General features: G+C 49.1%; 3 protein-coding genes across 3 annotated transcripts; 1 reads left to right on the plus strand and 2 right to left on the minus strand.

The window, feature by feature from the left end:
• Positions 1-2,417: 2,417 nt before the first annotated feature.
• Positions 2,418-4,962, minus strand: F5891DRAFT_957090 (general substrate transporter; the record flags this gene model as incomplete). Its single annotated transcript, XM_041375452.1, has 14 exons — positions 2,418-2,602; positions 2,656-2,814; positions 2,873-2,927; positions 2,993-3,280; positions 3,401-3,653; positions 3,705-3,724; positions 3,784-3,874; positions 4,058-4,102; positions 4,150-4,208; positions 4,261-4,343; positions 4,395-4,494; positions 4,543-4,626; positions 4,672-4,714; positions 4,766-4,962. 14 exons carry the CDS (start codon positions 4,960-4,962, stop codon positions 2,418-2,420), a joined length of 1,662 nt encoding a protein of 553 aa, XP_041223164.1.
• A 2,700-nt stretch (positions 4,963-7,662) lies between these two features.
• F5891DRAFT_1149415 (uncharacterized protein) lies at positions 7,663-10,001 on the minus strand (the record flags this gene model as incomplete). Its single annotated transcript, XM_041365098.1, has 3 exons — positions 7,663-8,476; positions 8,532-8,700; positions 8,755-10,001. The coding sequence occupies 3 exons, from the start codon at positions 9,999-10,001 to the stop codon at positions 7,838-7,840; spliced, it is 2,055 nt and encodes a 684-aa protein (XP_041223165.1). The 3' UTR covers positions 7,663-7,837.
• Positions 10,002-10,950: 949 nt separating this feature from the next.
• On the plus strand, positions 10,951-15,619 carry F5891DRAFT_956961 (AAA-domain-containing protein; the record flags this gene model as incomplete). Its single annotated transcript, XM_041375441.1, has 10 exons — positions 10,951-11,820; positions 11,879-12,038; positions 12,088-12,159; positions 12,210-12,383; positions 12,433-12,887; positions 12,941-13,073; positions 13,127-13,336; positions 13,386-13,540; positions 13,593-14,126; positions 14,177-15,619. The coding sequence occupies 10 exons, from the start codon at positions 10,951-10,953 to the stop codon at positions 15,617-15,619; spliced, it is 4,206 nt and encodes a 1,401-aa protein (XP_041223166.1).
• Positions 15,620-15,818: the final 199 nt, after the last annotated feature.

Here is a 15,818-nt window from a genome sequence, read left to right on the forward strand (position 1 = left end):
TTAAAGATGTTACTGAAGGCGACCAGCATTAAAGTTCCGAGGCTCTCGGCGAATCGAAGACACGAGGTAGACGAGAAGTCTGCAATGTACACGCAAGCTACAATGATATGGTGAGAAGATGAGAAGGGTTTGATGGTGATCAACTGGATCAGCATGAGAGTAGGCACAGAAGTACTGACAGCTTACAACAGATAACTTTCTAAATGCTTACCCCGATCTCATGATTGGCACGGTTCACTCTCACAAATGTCGGCAGGAGAGCCCGCGGTGCCAGACGGAGACAACAATCTCGACGCTGGACCCTGGTAGATATCAACCGGACTGTGATTCGTCATTGAACCAGTTCAGAAGCAAAGAAGAGTGAAGAATTTGAAAGTGATATTCATTTGCGATTGGGTACCGCCGGACTTTGCCGGAGGACGTTCCCATGGGCGTATGGACCCTCCTCGAGACGGGTCACAGCAGACAATGTTCACTCCCTATTCGGTACCAGCAATATGGAACATAATTTGTAGTTTTCATGCCCTCTGGTCCACCAGTAACAATGCCAAATTTAACAAGTGCGTTTACCATATGACGATTTACGCAAAGTGATACCACTGATGGGGATGCTCGAACTTCGTGGACACACTGTTTTGGTGATATGTGCCTTACAAGGTGGCAGCCATCGGAGATGGTAACACGTATGTTGTTGTAGTCATCGTTGTAACTGGAGGTGGTCACAGTACGTTTAAGGTCAGTACGTACCTCAGCAGCTGTTGTTTCTGCAGGCGTTCGGATGATCAACCTAGGATTATTTTGCATTTCTGCAGCAACTTGGCCGAGGAGTTAAAACTGAAAGCATGGAAGCAGGGCTTCTCTGGATCGGCGGATCTTTTACAATCCCTCAACTGCCTATTCCCTTCTCCATATCTAACTTAGGTGCGTTCACCTCATTATGCTTCATCACCATACCGCAAGTCCTTACCCTTCAGAGCGCTCTTCAACGTCCTTGATCACCTTATGTGTCTGTACATGTCGAACAAACATGGTTTTGGGCGTGCGTAAACTCTTCGCTCAGTCCCTTCGTGGCATCGGCGTCCCGCACAAAATCATGGTGTGCGAAACCAAAGGACTTCACGAGATCAGCTATACCGGCGACCGCTGTGTGCGTGGCAATTGGAGGATGGCAAAATGAATTTTCACACAAAACCTTTCGGACTGAGCGTTTATCCACCCCACACGTAGCTGGCTGAATGTCGGGCAGAGAATGCAGGGACATTTAAGGTACTCATCAACTCAGGCAATGTCATTACTATGAACTTGGTGCTTCTCGGTCGTTGCAGATGTAGCCTTGAGCACACTGGCAGCATAACAAACCAACGTCTCGTGCTGTCAAGGGACCCGAGGCTGAATAATCTGTATGCTTGCCACGATGCTGGCATGAATCCTGAGTTGGAATTTAGGGATCAATATTTTGACGAGCAGCAGCTATAAAGCGCGTGAGCACAGAACTGACGCACAACAGAACGAACAACAGACCCGCGCTCCAACTTGATTGCACTATTTGTAAATTCTCACTTTCGATGGTAAGAGTCCAGTCACCAACCTGTAGATCCAACTTATAGCACTAATGGTCTAGATGAAGTGTGACCTCTTGTCAACCATTCTCCTGACATTAATGGCTATCGGTCCGCTTGGCGCACGAGCCATGCCCGGCTCAGAGACCGTGAATGGCTTGTCATGCACTTGGATTACGTGTGGACAAATGTGCCCAAGACTTGTCGCAGACAGCCAAGGGTGCACCGACTCAAACGGTGTCCTGGCGACTCAGTACTGCTGTGATTGATGACCCCCGTAACGGGTGAGGTTGCAGTGTATTGGTGTAGTGGCATAGAGGTGTGGGGCAAGCATTGTGATACAAATGAGGAATCCAAAAATGTCAGCGATCAGATATTCTATCAGAATTGCATCTTTCAGAGATCGGGATATGATATGAAAGAACATGCTATTCGATCCAAGCGGCGACTGAAGATGAAATGCGCAGCAGGTTTGGTACTTAACTTGAAGTGGGAGGGGTTCAACCGACCGGCCATCTCGTGGCGCTCAAACTTTGGCAATTGTGTTGGTACTAATGATATCACAAGTGCTCGGTCCACTGGTCACGTGCCCGTAAACTTGACCCGGTGTGCACTGGGTTTCCGAGCATACTTTCTTCAAGCTGAAGCGCTGACCACTTAGTCCAGTCTCGATGAAGATATCCTGTATTGATGACCACCAAATATACATAACTTGAATAAAGTGCAAGTACTTGCTTCTCCCCCTAGCCTAGTTCATTCAATTTGCGACCACACGATTCTGCAAGTTAAGCTCGCTCGCATCCCAATATGATTGAATCGCGAGGAGCTTGCTGTTAGGTCTCAATGCAGCGATCGCACCTACACCTGTTTTCTGACTTTTCCCGATGAAGAGAATGGCGTGGGAGGTTTTTCCGAAGGGCGTGGGCTAACTCCAAGAATCTCGTCCGCCTCTCGTGTTCCAGCAAGTGGGACATCTTTCCGAAGCGAAACCTTGACAGGATCTTCGCCAGTTATGTACGCCAACGCAAACACAACGTCGAGGTCTTCCAGGGTGGAATTAGCCAGGATTCACTCTTAGACCGAAGATAAAACGTACCTTCTAAAGACCGACCACCAGTTTCGGGGAAGAAAAAGTAAACAACTGGAACGATGATCGCGTTCAGGGCTGCGAAGACAATGTAGGTTCGCCAGGAAATATTGTTGAAAGCTGGGCCAACGACCATCACCACGACGAAGTTGAAAGTCCAGTTTGACGCTTGGGAAAGAAGGTGAGTAGATTTGTCTCCATGTCTCGGCGTAAGAGATTGACAGACCCGTGCTTAGCGCATTTGTCGGCGCTCGAGTTCTGAGCCCAGCGATCTCAGCGCACTGGAATATCAGAGATGAAAAGATCGGATCAGCGAAAAAGATCGAGGCAGTCGTTGGTAACTCACGTATAACCAAGCTACTCCAAGCCAGCCAAAAGCAAAGAACGTGTTGAAGCCAAATATAAGGACTACGCTCACGATCTGCGCGGGGGTATTATTGATATATCCTAAGATAGCCAATAGCAGCATCACGATGGATTGACCAATAGCTCCAAATAGCATGAGGTGACGCCTGCCCACATAATCTATAGTATAATAAGCAGCAATAGAAGCAAGAATATACTCTGCGCCGTTAGCTACAGAGGTGATCCGGGCGTTGACCTCGGAGAGACCAAGACGCTGGAACACAATAGTCTGTGTGATTTCAGTATTGCCTCAGCAGACCGTGTGGCCGCATGACATACAGCATAACTGTTGACAACAATGCATTTTTAGATTACAACAGATCGCATCCGAGTCGGAGGAATGAGATACCCACAAGGTAACGAGATTGATGCCGGTCAGCTGCTGCATCATCATATATACCACAGCAATGACTGTTCGTCTAAAGTTCTGGCTGGGACCCCCGGTAGTGAGTTCACGTAGTGAACCTTGACTAGATGCTTCGACAGCAACGGCTTCACGAATGCCGTAGTAAGTGCGCTGGACTTCTGGATCAGAGAGAGGTTTATCTTCCATTGCGGATATAACGGCCATCGCTTCTGCATTGCGACCACGCTTTACCAACCTGGGTTTCTGATCAGTTTCACGAGAATCATGGAGGACGACGAAAACTCACCACCTCGGTGACTCGGGTAGCTTGCGTAGTGTACCAAATCGAATAAGTTAGTACACAGTCTGCGGAAAAGCAAACTCACGAATCCGATGCATGTCACCATAATGATTTCGAACACCAACTGCAGCGCTATCGGAACTCTCCACTGAGCAGACGACCAATTTACGAAAAATCTGATTTGATCGTTGTCATTGGCTGGACTGAGCTTAACTGCAGATAGAACTGAAACATACAGCGCCAAATCAACCAACTAAAGAATGTTGTCAACAAAAATGACCCAATAAAATAACGATTCACACACATAGCTGCAAGCCAGTCGTCAATTTCAAAAATATTGATGCAAAAAGCACACTCACGCAATGGTCACTCCAACCACGATCAGTGTCCCCTCCATCATTATCCTAGGAAAAATATGTATCTTTTCATTGAAGTGCTGTTAATAACGTACATTCGGCCCCTCTTTGCGGAAGGGGAGAGTTCCGCATGATATGTGGGCACTGTCGATGTCTACAAACTTTTTTTCAGTAGGACTTTGAACATGAGGAGGCACAACACTGACTATCAGACCGTTTCCATAGCCTGTAAAGATACGAGCAAAAATCAATTGCGCAAAAGAAAACGCAGTAGTTTGCAGAATTGCCCCTGTAGGGAATTCAGCCGATGCTCTAAACGGGTCACAAACAGCTCGGCTACCAACTATCATTATACTACCTCCTACAACAATCGTCTTTCGACGACCGAGCTTATCTCCCACCCAAAGATTGGACAGGGCGCCAAAGAGACAGCCTACTTCCTGCACGTTATGAGCATCAAAGATGAAGTCAAAAGGGTGGCAACATACGTAAATGGCAATTATGAAGCTCTGAAGAGTGGCGTGATTGGGGTGACTGGGCTCCACTATGACTTCAGGGAAGGAACCCTCAAACTGGTACAATGAGATATGATCATTTCCATGCGAGGTTTGATATACCTGATTACCCGTAAGCAGTGACGACATGACACCTTGATCATATCTGAATCGCAAAATGATGAGAATTGTTGATTATAGTTACTTCCCAACGCACCCAAAGAGTGTGAACCCAGTTCCTGCTACAAATGTCACTGCAGCTGTTAGCTTATGACCACGCAGTGAGGGAGTATGAGCAGCGATATCTGCCGGATCGAATCCAAATTGTTGTTTGAACTGCTCATGGTGGTGATGATCAGTGTTTTCTGCGACAGACGACTGATGTTTCTCCTCGTCAGATGAAGGGAGAGGCATAGTGTTGGGTGTGTATTGACTTGTTTTTTCAGAGGACGATAATTAAATACCTCGGCTTCCAAGTTAAATCCTGATATGGGCCGCCAGAAAACCTGTGAGAAGAAGAGATTGTCATATATCGTTATATATCGTAATATATAGGAAAGGTTTTCGTCACAATGGAATATAAAGTGATATATGACTATGTAAAAGCAGCATAATCCCCAGCAAGAACTCACCAGTTTACCGTATGATGGGCCATGAGGGTATGTCTAGTACTGGCGACCTAAGGATGACCTTCGGGAGTCGGAACGCAGTCTGTAATATAAATCTTGTCTGCTGTCCACAATGGGAGATAAGGTCCATGATCACAGGTCGGGTTTTATCACGCAGATCGACGTCCTCAGGATTGGGAGTATTTTCTATAAGAACGCCCGGCCACACAATATCGTGGCTCGTGACACGTTTGTTGGACAAAAATAGATCGGTGAAAATGGACTTGAATGCAACTGCCGATAACTTGTTCGACGACACATTATGAAGGTGTGAAAGCGGGGAATAATATTGGCGATCGGCGACAGGCTCACGAGGTCCTAGGTAATTCGAAGATACGATGTAGAAGAGAGTTCTGAATTACACGCAGGCTATTCGATAGCAATGGTGTGATTAAATGTAACGAGGCTTGACGGCAATCAGCTAGATCGGTGGAGGGGTTACAGTAGACCGGCCTTGCTTGGCCCTGATCGTAGGGACCAAGTTCGAATCACCCGACGAATCCTGGGAGGAGAACGAGAAGCAATCTCTAAGCGAACTAGGCTGTCAAGTTTCGGTAGCTACGCAAAGTGCCGTCGGCCCTTGCCGGAGGTTCGTCCAACAGTCTAATGATCATCCCGAGTTGATCCCGAGATCATTCATGAGCATCGGCGAATCATATGAACGAACCCCCCGCAACCTTAATATTTTCAACCTCTTCATGCCCTTTCGCCTGCCATCGGATACAGCATTTATTTTCCAAGACATTTCCAATAAGCACACGAGGATCTGCGGCCACAAGGTTACCACAGGTTCAAGTTGTCATAGATGATGAGCAAAGGGTGTACTAGGATGGGGCCGACACTTCATCGGCATACCCGACTACCCTTCGACCGAGGAACCCATCTTGGTTGATCAATCATCACTTGTTCAGTAGTCAGCGCTGCCACAACCATCAATACCATTACTCTTGCCTGAAAGGTCGTTATTTCCAAATTCCGATTTCTACATTTACGCCCATGGCAAGAGACATCGACTAACGTTCTAAGGCCAGCGGCGCTAGTAACACTAGTTCCACGGAAATGATTCAAATCGAGTCACCCGTTTTTCGAAAAGAATCCCCTTTATTATACTTTTGGGGTCGTTAGCCATGCTTCTTCCGCCAGTGGGCGAGCCCGATTGTCCGTGATTCTTAGAATTTTAGAATGCGTCGGCAATTATGCTCCCATCGCTGACCTATTTCGGACCTGCGGGTGATCAGACATCACAATAGCCCATTCCGACAACTCATCTCGCCAAACTATTACGGGTACAGGCATACAAGGTGAGGTTTATCCTCAAACGATGAGACATAACGGCACGTTCATATATAATAGGACCCTCGGTTATCTGTTAATCGAAGTGAGTCGATCGTGGAAGTGAGATGGATCGCTGACATACTCCCTTCCAACGTCCAAATTTGAATAAAGTTGAGTTCTGTCCTCCCACCGGGGTTAAGATCAGTTTACCTGTTCTCTTCATGTTATTGGTATGTTGCATTGTGGCGTTTCCCTATCCACTTTGTTCTGTAGCTTGGCAGCCTCGTATTTGTAGGTATCCTTGGACACCGCAGTCTGATCTCAAGATCCCGCATTGTCAAAACAAAGCTTATCCTTGACCACAGCTGTGTATCTTCCGTATAAAATCCCTTTCATCTGTCAATTTTCTTCAGCCTCTATCCTCGACAATCATGTCATACTTTACTCCCGCTGCAAACTCCAATCTTGCCAACAAACGTGGACAATCTCAGGCCACTTCGCACTACACGTCTTCCTCGCTTCCCTCGTCCAGTGGCGGGGGCACGCTGCCACCTCCACCGACGAGATATATCCCTCCCCCTGTCGGTGCAATGCAATCATCTGGCCAAACAGTGCTTAATTGCCCGCACTGTAGTGAAATTCTCCCACCCGGCCTTGATCTCGCCACTCATCTTGTTGGATGTGGCGTAGCGGAGCTTCTCACCAAGGCCTATACGCCCTTTGATTATCCCTTCCGGCCGAAACACACGGGAGGTCAGCCTCCCAATTTCCAACCTTCTCCGCCGAATTATAACGGCAGATCAGGTTCGCGCAGATGATTGTAGCGTGAGTAGTATCTTTTGTCTGCGCATTGACGCTCATGCTATGGTTAGCTTCAGAAGCTGTCCGAACGTGTCACTGCTTTGTACTTTAAACCATCACGAGTGCTGTGCTTTTTTTTATCACACTAGACGCCGTATGAAATGCATGTTGGCTGATCTTTATCAGACAAATTTTTGGCACTGCCTCGCTATTGCATACGCTTTCCCATACACCTTATTGTCTCTGATACTGCTTTGGTTTTGATTGACTGTTTTGCCGTTTGTAGCTTACCTGACTTGATATCGGATTTGGTGTATCACTTCTTTCTGGTGTAACTTGTTTCCGACGTGCCTGACTAGACAATCCAATAATAATTTGAATGATCTTCCTTTACAATTTACCTACTTACACGTAAGGCACAAAAGAATGTGAACGAGTAGGTCAATAGTAATACAACGTCTATACCGCATAACTCCCTGCGGAAGGATCACGATAAAAGAGCGGAGGTGTCATTATGAGAGCCTAAAACAAGCACACAATGTCATTCAGCTATTGGTAGCCACCATCACCACAGTCTTGTCCTTCTCCTTCTCCCGTGACAATTCGTTGGAGCTACGGGGACTAGAATTTAGCACGCCATCAAGGTTTGTAAGACCAAGACCCGTGACAGCTGACAGCACGCCACCTTCAGACGGGCGATCTCCGTCGGGACGCCCACGCCCCTCTCCCGCGAAGCGCGCTCTCCCTCTTGACAGATGTCCTGCCCGTCTGCCTCGGTCCTCCCGCTCACGGTCAGCAGAAGCCCGATGTGCTTGCGTCGATTCACCCGTGCCCAGTAACCGCATTTCAGCTTCTACATCCCGCGTGCGTCCGTAGTTATGCAGTGTGTTGACGATCAGCACAAAGTCGATCAGCCCGACTATGAATAGTGCTGTGATAGCGATGCGCGGGCCCAATACGGCGGTTGGGGAGAGCGGTGCGGGGCTGGTATTGTCTGTTGAGGAATCAGAGCGCCACACAAAGGAGAGAATAGCGGCTATGAAGAAACACATAGACCTATCAGGCACAGGTGAGTGTGAGAGCGTGATAGGAACGGGAAGGACAAACCAGGCAAGCCATACAGCAGGCATTGCTAATAGTACCCACACATTCCACCAAATGAATGTTGTTGTTTTACGTGCTTCCTGTGGAGTTGCCGTGAGCGTGCGTGAAGAAACGGCAGTGTCATGCGCCACGTACCTCAGCCCAACGGGTAGCTTTGTACATACTTCTCATGGTGCCAAAGCGGACAATGTAGATACAGCCGAAAAATAGGCTCATCAATGCAGATGTCAGCGAAAGTAGCGCTGCTGTGCGGATCACAGGATCCTGAGCCATCATAGTATTCTGAAACATGGATAATATGGCACTGCGGGTGGAGCATTTAACAACTTCCAAACGCGAAACAACAGGAGTAACTTACGAAAGCAGTAAAGCGGAGACCAGGTTTAGGGTCTTCCACTCTCGGAGTAGGGAGTCAATGAACGCCTCCCAGGAATGCTTGAATCTGATGAGAGCTGGGGAGACGTTTGCGACGGTCCATTCATCTGCTAAAGGAAGAGCAGGCTGTGGGTGGTAGTGAGCCCCTGGCGGTATGGGGCTGGAGGTGGGGTTCGGCACTTGGGAGGCACAGGCTTCAATCAATCGTTCAATATCTGGGCGACTGAGCTCTGCATCTTGATAAATACGAGCGATGCGTGAAAAATAAAGAGAGGGAAGGCGAAGCAGTAAGTGCAGGTATATTTGTCGGGGGAGAGTATCCATCAAAAAGTCACGAGAGGAGCGGAGAAATTTCCGCGAAGCCTTTAAGGGGATACATGTTACTGGATGGGGTAGACATTGCTTGAGCGCGTCCTCGCAGTTGGGATCAAAGCTTTCATCGTTGTTGCGATCAGGGCTACCAATAGAAAATCTGCGCAACGGGTTTCGCCTTTGGAAGGGGTTCTGAGGGACAAATGGCTCTTCACGTGTTTCCCTACGACGAAAGGCAGGCCATGCAAATATACGCATGGGAGATGCAGCTCGAGAGTGTGACGCGGAAGGAGATTCGTAGCTACCCTTCCTGGGTGTTTGAGCCTCTGCGCGCATGGCTGGGGATGGCCGAGGGGGGTCGCTTGGGCGGCGAAACCGAGATAGTGTTGATTCGATAAGCGGCGACCTTGAGGGCGGAGCGCCGCCGTCGCGAAGTAAGGGATGGTGTACATTACTCCCTGGACGAGACATATTGCTGGGAGAAGGTGGTATGCGAGAAGGGCCGCTCTCGAAAGAGACGCGTTGAAATGGACTACCCTTGCTGAGGGCACCTTCTGAGGCGGTTGCCCTGGACATGTCAGGCGTGGAAGTATTAGGATGACGCGTGAAGCCCTCCAAGGAAGGAGCCGATTGTGAGGTTTGAATGGCCTGACGTTCCATACTGCTTAAGACACGAGGACGCGACAAAGGAGAGTCGGGGAGTGCGGATAGCTTGTCTGAGCTAGTAAGCTCTGAATCACTACTAGATCTTGCGACTAGAATTTCGGATAAAAAAGGACTCTGGATCGGTTGAAAGGACAAAGGCGCACCATGAGATGGGAATGACTCGGCTCGGGTATTAGATGACAGCGCGTGCTGAGTGGTTGCTCGCTCAGATAACGAAGCTTGATCTTCAGGGTATGCAAAGGTGTGATTCATTAAGTTAAAAAAAACGGAAGTCGTACAGGTCGTGAATACGTGACAGAGATAGAGATATGGGAGAAATTGACTAGAAGGCACTTCTGCGGACCAGCGCTTTAAATATCATGGGTTAGCTTGCTGCCGTAAACTCGCCTCGAAGGGCCTGCTTGACAATGACAGTGGAAACGAATACGTGCTCCTTTTTTGGGTTGCTTTGATCAGCATGAAAGGTAAGTCCGGTCACAGGTGTGACAAGGTCACGGGATGCGTTTACGTCATGAGCCTTCAGCAAGTTTCAAGTGGATGCAGCAACATTAACGACGACGAAATCTGAGCACTTCTTCCCTTGGAACTTCCACCACGTCTTCTCAACCACTTCAACTAAAAGTCCTCATCTGCCCTTATTTTTTCCTTTTTTTCTGCTCAGATTTCGTGGATTTCTGCGTGGATCTCTGAGACTACCAAGATAGAACAGAATCCATGGTTTTCAAGTAGAGAAACTTGGTCGTTTGGAGAGGATTGGCTAGTTGAAGGGGAGGGGGAAATGGGAGGACACCAACTTCGGAGCAACATGGTCACCACGCGCCATCAAATACAAACAAAGCCAAACAATCAATAGCAGGCAATAGCCACCTGCAAACAAAGGTGGTGTCAGTGCTTCTGCCAACGTCCTTGCTTGTTTCATCCATTTTTCATCTAAAAATCACTCAAGAAATAATCAGCGAGTCATCTTAGACGTAAAGTCCCTCTTGCGCACTCCTATTGCGCTCTTTTTCGCGATTTTGCGCTGTGACTTTGGTCTATGCAAGATCCCGATTCACCACTTCCTCAGCAGGACTTTCATTCAGCAGAATCATCTGAACCGCTCCCCTTGCCATCGTCCAACGAAGAGAAACTGCCATTGAAGATCAAACTTAAGATCCCTCCAACTATTAAGCTACCACCACCCCCGCCGCCGCCAACCCAAATGACTCAAGGTATCGATGGTCCGCGTCGTTCAAGCAGAAACCGCACATTCTCCCAATCCAGTTCAGAGTACTTCGAAAGTGAAAAGTCTGTGATGGATGAGGACGACCACCCACCAGTATCTGCGGAATCACCAGAGTCTCCTCCCCCTGCTACCTTCGTCAAGTCCCAGAGAGGTCGTACAGTCAAGCTAGCCCAGTATCGCGAGTCGAGCGATGACGAGCTCAACAAGATATTTCGAGATGATGAAGATGTCGAACTTGTCAATTCCCATATTGACGCGATGGACGGTGATGATGAAGATGATGATCAGCCACGTCGAAAAACGCGCTCTTCCAGTAAACGTAGTTCCATTAATGACGACACGACAAGCAGCCGTCGTGTCCTTCGCAATAGGAACAAGAATCCCCCTCCTCCTCCTACAACCTCTAGTGGACGCGTCACTCGTCAACCCAAGCGTTATGAGCCTAATAACAACCCTGCCAAGAGATTAACGCGTGCTCAAAGTAAAGCTGCTGCTGAAATGGATGATGGCTATATCGACGAGCCATCGGATGGCTCGGCGGATGCAGATGGCTCTCTCGATGACGCACCACGCACATCCTCAGACATCGACCTCGATGCCGAAGGCGAGGTGGATTTGGATGGCGAGGTCGGACATGAGGATATGCAGGACAACAACCGACCGTATCTACTACGACAACGTGTCCCAATCAATTATGCTATCCCACCAGCGCTGGAGGAGATGAAACAAGCCAAACCGCGTCCGGCGGGCGGGCGAGGTGGCGGCAATCGAAGGCGTGGACCAGGGTGGAGTGCCTCTGGTGCTGAACTGAGCAGATGGATGGGCATGGCCCCAGCCGATGACTCGGTGCGTCACCATACCTGTTTGCCAAATGTAGCACTCAGCTGACGCACGTTCATGCCAGGATTCCGACTTCCCAGCTCGAACACCCCGTAAACCATTTGGAGGTGCCGGTGTTTTTGGTGCCGGAGGCCCTGTTTCGGCGGGTGGTGCTGGTTTACTACCAGGCGACCTTGCTGCCGCGGCTGGCACCCCTTCAAACCTGGGTAAAATTGGCGATGCAGGTGATTGCCGTTGTAGCTTGAAAATCATCTCCAGCTTATCTGTTCGCAGCATTGGCTGATGCAGACCCATTGGGAGTCAACACCAATGTCACTTTCGATGAAGTTGGTGGCTTAGATGATCGTGCGTGTTCTTCCATTTCGTTGCCATACTTTCTTGACCTCTGTCTACAGACATACATTCTCTGAAGGAAATGACGCTCCTTCCACTATTGTACCCAGAAGTCTTCCAACGATTTAATCTAACGCCTCCTCGTGGAGTGCTATTCCACGGTCCTCCTGGTACAGGAAAAACCCTTCTCGCCCGTGCTCTGGCCGCGAGCTGTCGCGCTAATGGCAAGGGAGTTTGTAAGTTACAGTCTTTTTCGTCAGGACATCACTTCTCATGATCTGCCAGCCTTCTTCATGCGCAAGGGTGCCGACTGCCTGTCAAAATGGGTCGGTGAGGCTGAACGCCAACTTCGACTTCTGTTCGAGGAAGCACGCAATTGCCAACCGAGTATCATCTTCTTTGATGAAATTGATGGATTAGCACCCGTCCGGTCATCGAAGCAGGACCAGATTCACGCTTCGATTGTTTCAACGCTTCTCGCGTTGATGGACGGTATGGACGGACGTGGCCAGGTGATTGTCATAGGCGCCACCAACCGCCCAGATGCCATTGACCCTGCTTTACGAAGACCTGGTCGATTTGACAGAGAATTTTATTTTCCTCTTCCATCTCTCGAGGCTCGTGAACGTATATTGACGATCATGACAAAGGACTGGGAGGGCTGGAAGGATGGAGAAGGTACTGAGAATATCAAGGGACTTGCAAAGTTCACCAAGGGCTATGGTGGTGCTGATCTTCGAGTAGGCGATTTTACAGCCATACGCGCTGGCCATCATACTCACTTATACTACAGGCCTTGTGCACCGAGGCGGCCTTGAACGCTATTCAGCGACGATATCCTCAGATATACCAGTCTAGTGACCGGCTGCTCCTTAAGCCAGAGACCATCGGCGTGACATTCAGAGACTTTATGATCTCCATTAAAAGTACGTTTGTTTTATGTAACACAGATAATGTTAATCTGACATCTCATTTCTAGAGCTCGTCCCGTCATCTGCACGCTCGTCGTCCTCGTCTGCTTCACCTCTTCCGACCCAGCTTGCACCTCTGCTTTCGGACACCTTAGAAAGGGTGAAAGATGCTATTAACAGGGTTCTTCCTGTTAGTAAGAAGCGTACTGCTTTGGAAGAAGCTATGTGGGAAGAGGATAGTGAGACAAATGCCCTTGACAGGGAACTGTTCATCCAATGTGAGTGCTGGCTGCTGGTTGGTCGATGGAGCCGCTGATTGTTCCATAGCTATGGAGACCTTAAGGGTCTATCGACCACGACTGGTGCTCCATGGGCCTGCTGGTATGGGACAAGGCTATTTAGGAGCTGCGGCTCTCCATCATTTGGAGGGATATCATGTTCAGACTCTCGATCTAGGGACACTTATGGGGGACTCAACACGTGTAAGCTTGCCTCATCCTCCTGATGAATCTGTGCTCTTGATGGTTTTATCAGACTGTGGAAGCCGCTGTGGTCCAACTATTCGTCGAGGCTAAAAGACATCAGCCCTCAGTTATTTACCTTCCTTCCCTCGATGGGTGGTCAGCAGCGGTTTCCGAGACTGCACGATCCACCGTCAGATCCATGCTTGATTCGCTTGCGCCTACGGATCCCGTCCTCGTACTTGCCATTGTAGATGGTCCATTTTCCTCATTACCCCGTGACGTCCGTTCATGGTTCGGTATGATCCGCGAGAATCGCCTCACACTACCAAGTCCCACTGAAGCTCAGCGGGATGCCTTCTTTTCGAGTATCATCGCTGACATCCGTCGACCGCCAAATCAGTTCGCAGATGGTATCAAGCGCCGAAAACGAATTCTTGAGGAACTACCAATTGCGCCTCCGCTTGAGCCTCGTCAACCGACGGCTGCTGAACTTGCTGTTCAGGAAGAGAATGACCAACGTGTCATCACATTACTGAAGTATCGTCTCGGCCCTATACTAACAGAGCTGAAACGCAAGTTCAAACGATTTACCAAGAAAGCTAGGGTGAGTGTGATCACTGTGACTGCTGCGCACTCGCCGATATGCTGTTTTAGGAGGAGTATGACTTCGATCCAATTCCTGCGGTTAATGAAGTGGAAATTATTGCCACTACTACTGTAACCATACAAGCCGAAAACGACGTCATCGACGTCTGTGAGCAAGTCACCCAAGAGCAGCCAAATGGCATCGTTAATGGCGTTCCCCCTTATCCTCAGCCAACCGAACATCCAGAACCTCCACAGCCACAAGAACCACGGCTATTTGACATGGACCTCGAGAGGATGCACATTGACCTGTACAAGGGCAAGTACCTCACTCCACAGGATTTCCTGGAGGACATCAACAAGATCGTTTTCAACGCCGCGGCACGCTCACATCAGGATCCTACTGGTGACAGGCTGTATAGGGCACAAGCTATGCTGACTGCTGCCGAAGTGAACATCCAAGATTTCGATGCTCAGTTTAAGCACGAGTGTCAACGGATGGCTGAGCGGGAGCGGAAGAGGAGGGAGGAGCACAAGAAAGCGAAAGAGAAGAGCAGGGTCGGAGAGGACACTCAGAACGGCGCGGCAGCGCCTCGCAGGAGTGCTCGCCACAATGGCCAGCAGCTGGATATCACTATCACGGATCCGTCACAATTGGAAAGGCGACTGAAAAGGGCACGTTCTGCTGAGCGTCAAAGCGGGTCCCCTGTATCAGGTGACGATAAAGCAGAAGCACCTAGCACTCCTCGGAACTCGAAACGTCAGCGGACGATAACGAGCGATGATGACCACGACCCGATGGACATAATTGGTGCATCTCGCGCTCAGAATAGATCTTCAGCTGTGCGTTTTGCAAATGACGTTCAGCCGCCTCCTGAAAACGACGTGTTGCCCGTTTATGATGCACCTGTTGCTATCAACGGTTTGTCAAATTCAAGTGCGATGGCTGTCGACTCTCCTTCCCCGCGGAAACCGGCCGGCTTTGACCCTACGCTTTTAAACCCTATGTCTCCTGACGGCGGGTTCCCAGCAACCTCGATATCACACCTCCTTAATGGTGCAGGACCGTCGACAGTGCCCGCGCAAGATGGATGTACCCCTCCTCTTCCTTCGTTGTCCCCAGCAATCGGAGCCGCGCTTCTCAATACATTGATGCCACCTCCCCGCACGCCCTCTCCACTAGCCACTCGGTCATTAACCCCCGCTGCTGATGTTATACAAGAGCAACCCATGGTGGTTGTACCCCCAGTCGAAATAGAAAGAACCCCAACTCCTTTGCCAGACTTCCACGTCGATGAACATCTACTTTCGACACTTCAGCATGATTTACGCTCCAGAACCGCGCAGCTATCCGTCGAGCTTCTCGAACAGCTTCGTGCAGCAGTGCTCGGGAGCATCTGGAGACATCGTACTGACTGGGATCGTGATGAGCTCATAAGAGAGATACAAGACACACTGAAGGAATTTTTGGATGACTTTACTGCTGGGGGTGATAATCCTGACTCGCCTTGAGGTTGGCGGTGTGTTGAGTTGTCAATTGATGTGGTAGATTATTGTTTTTATTTCGCAGCTTTATGTATCTTATCATTGTTACTACTTGTAGCGTTTGCAATATTGACATCACCTCTTGCGTGAAATCGAGATGGTATACTGATCCGTCTTGAGTGGAGCTTGGTTTTGACCTACAAAAATTGCGGTCTGGCCTAACTTG

The sequence above is a fragment of the Suillus fuscotomentosus genome, assembly GCF_016647785.1.
Source record: "Suillus fuscotomentosus strain FC203 chromosome Unknown F5891scaffold_45, whole genome shotgun sequence".
NCBI classification, from domain to species: Eukaryota; Fungi; Basidiomycota; class Agaricomycetes; order Boletales; family Suillaceae; genus Suillus; species Suillus fuscotomentosus.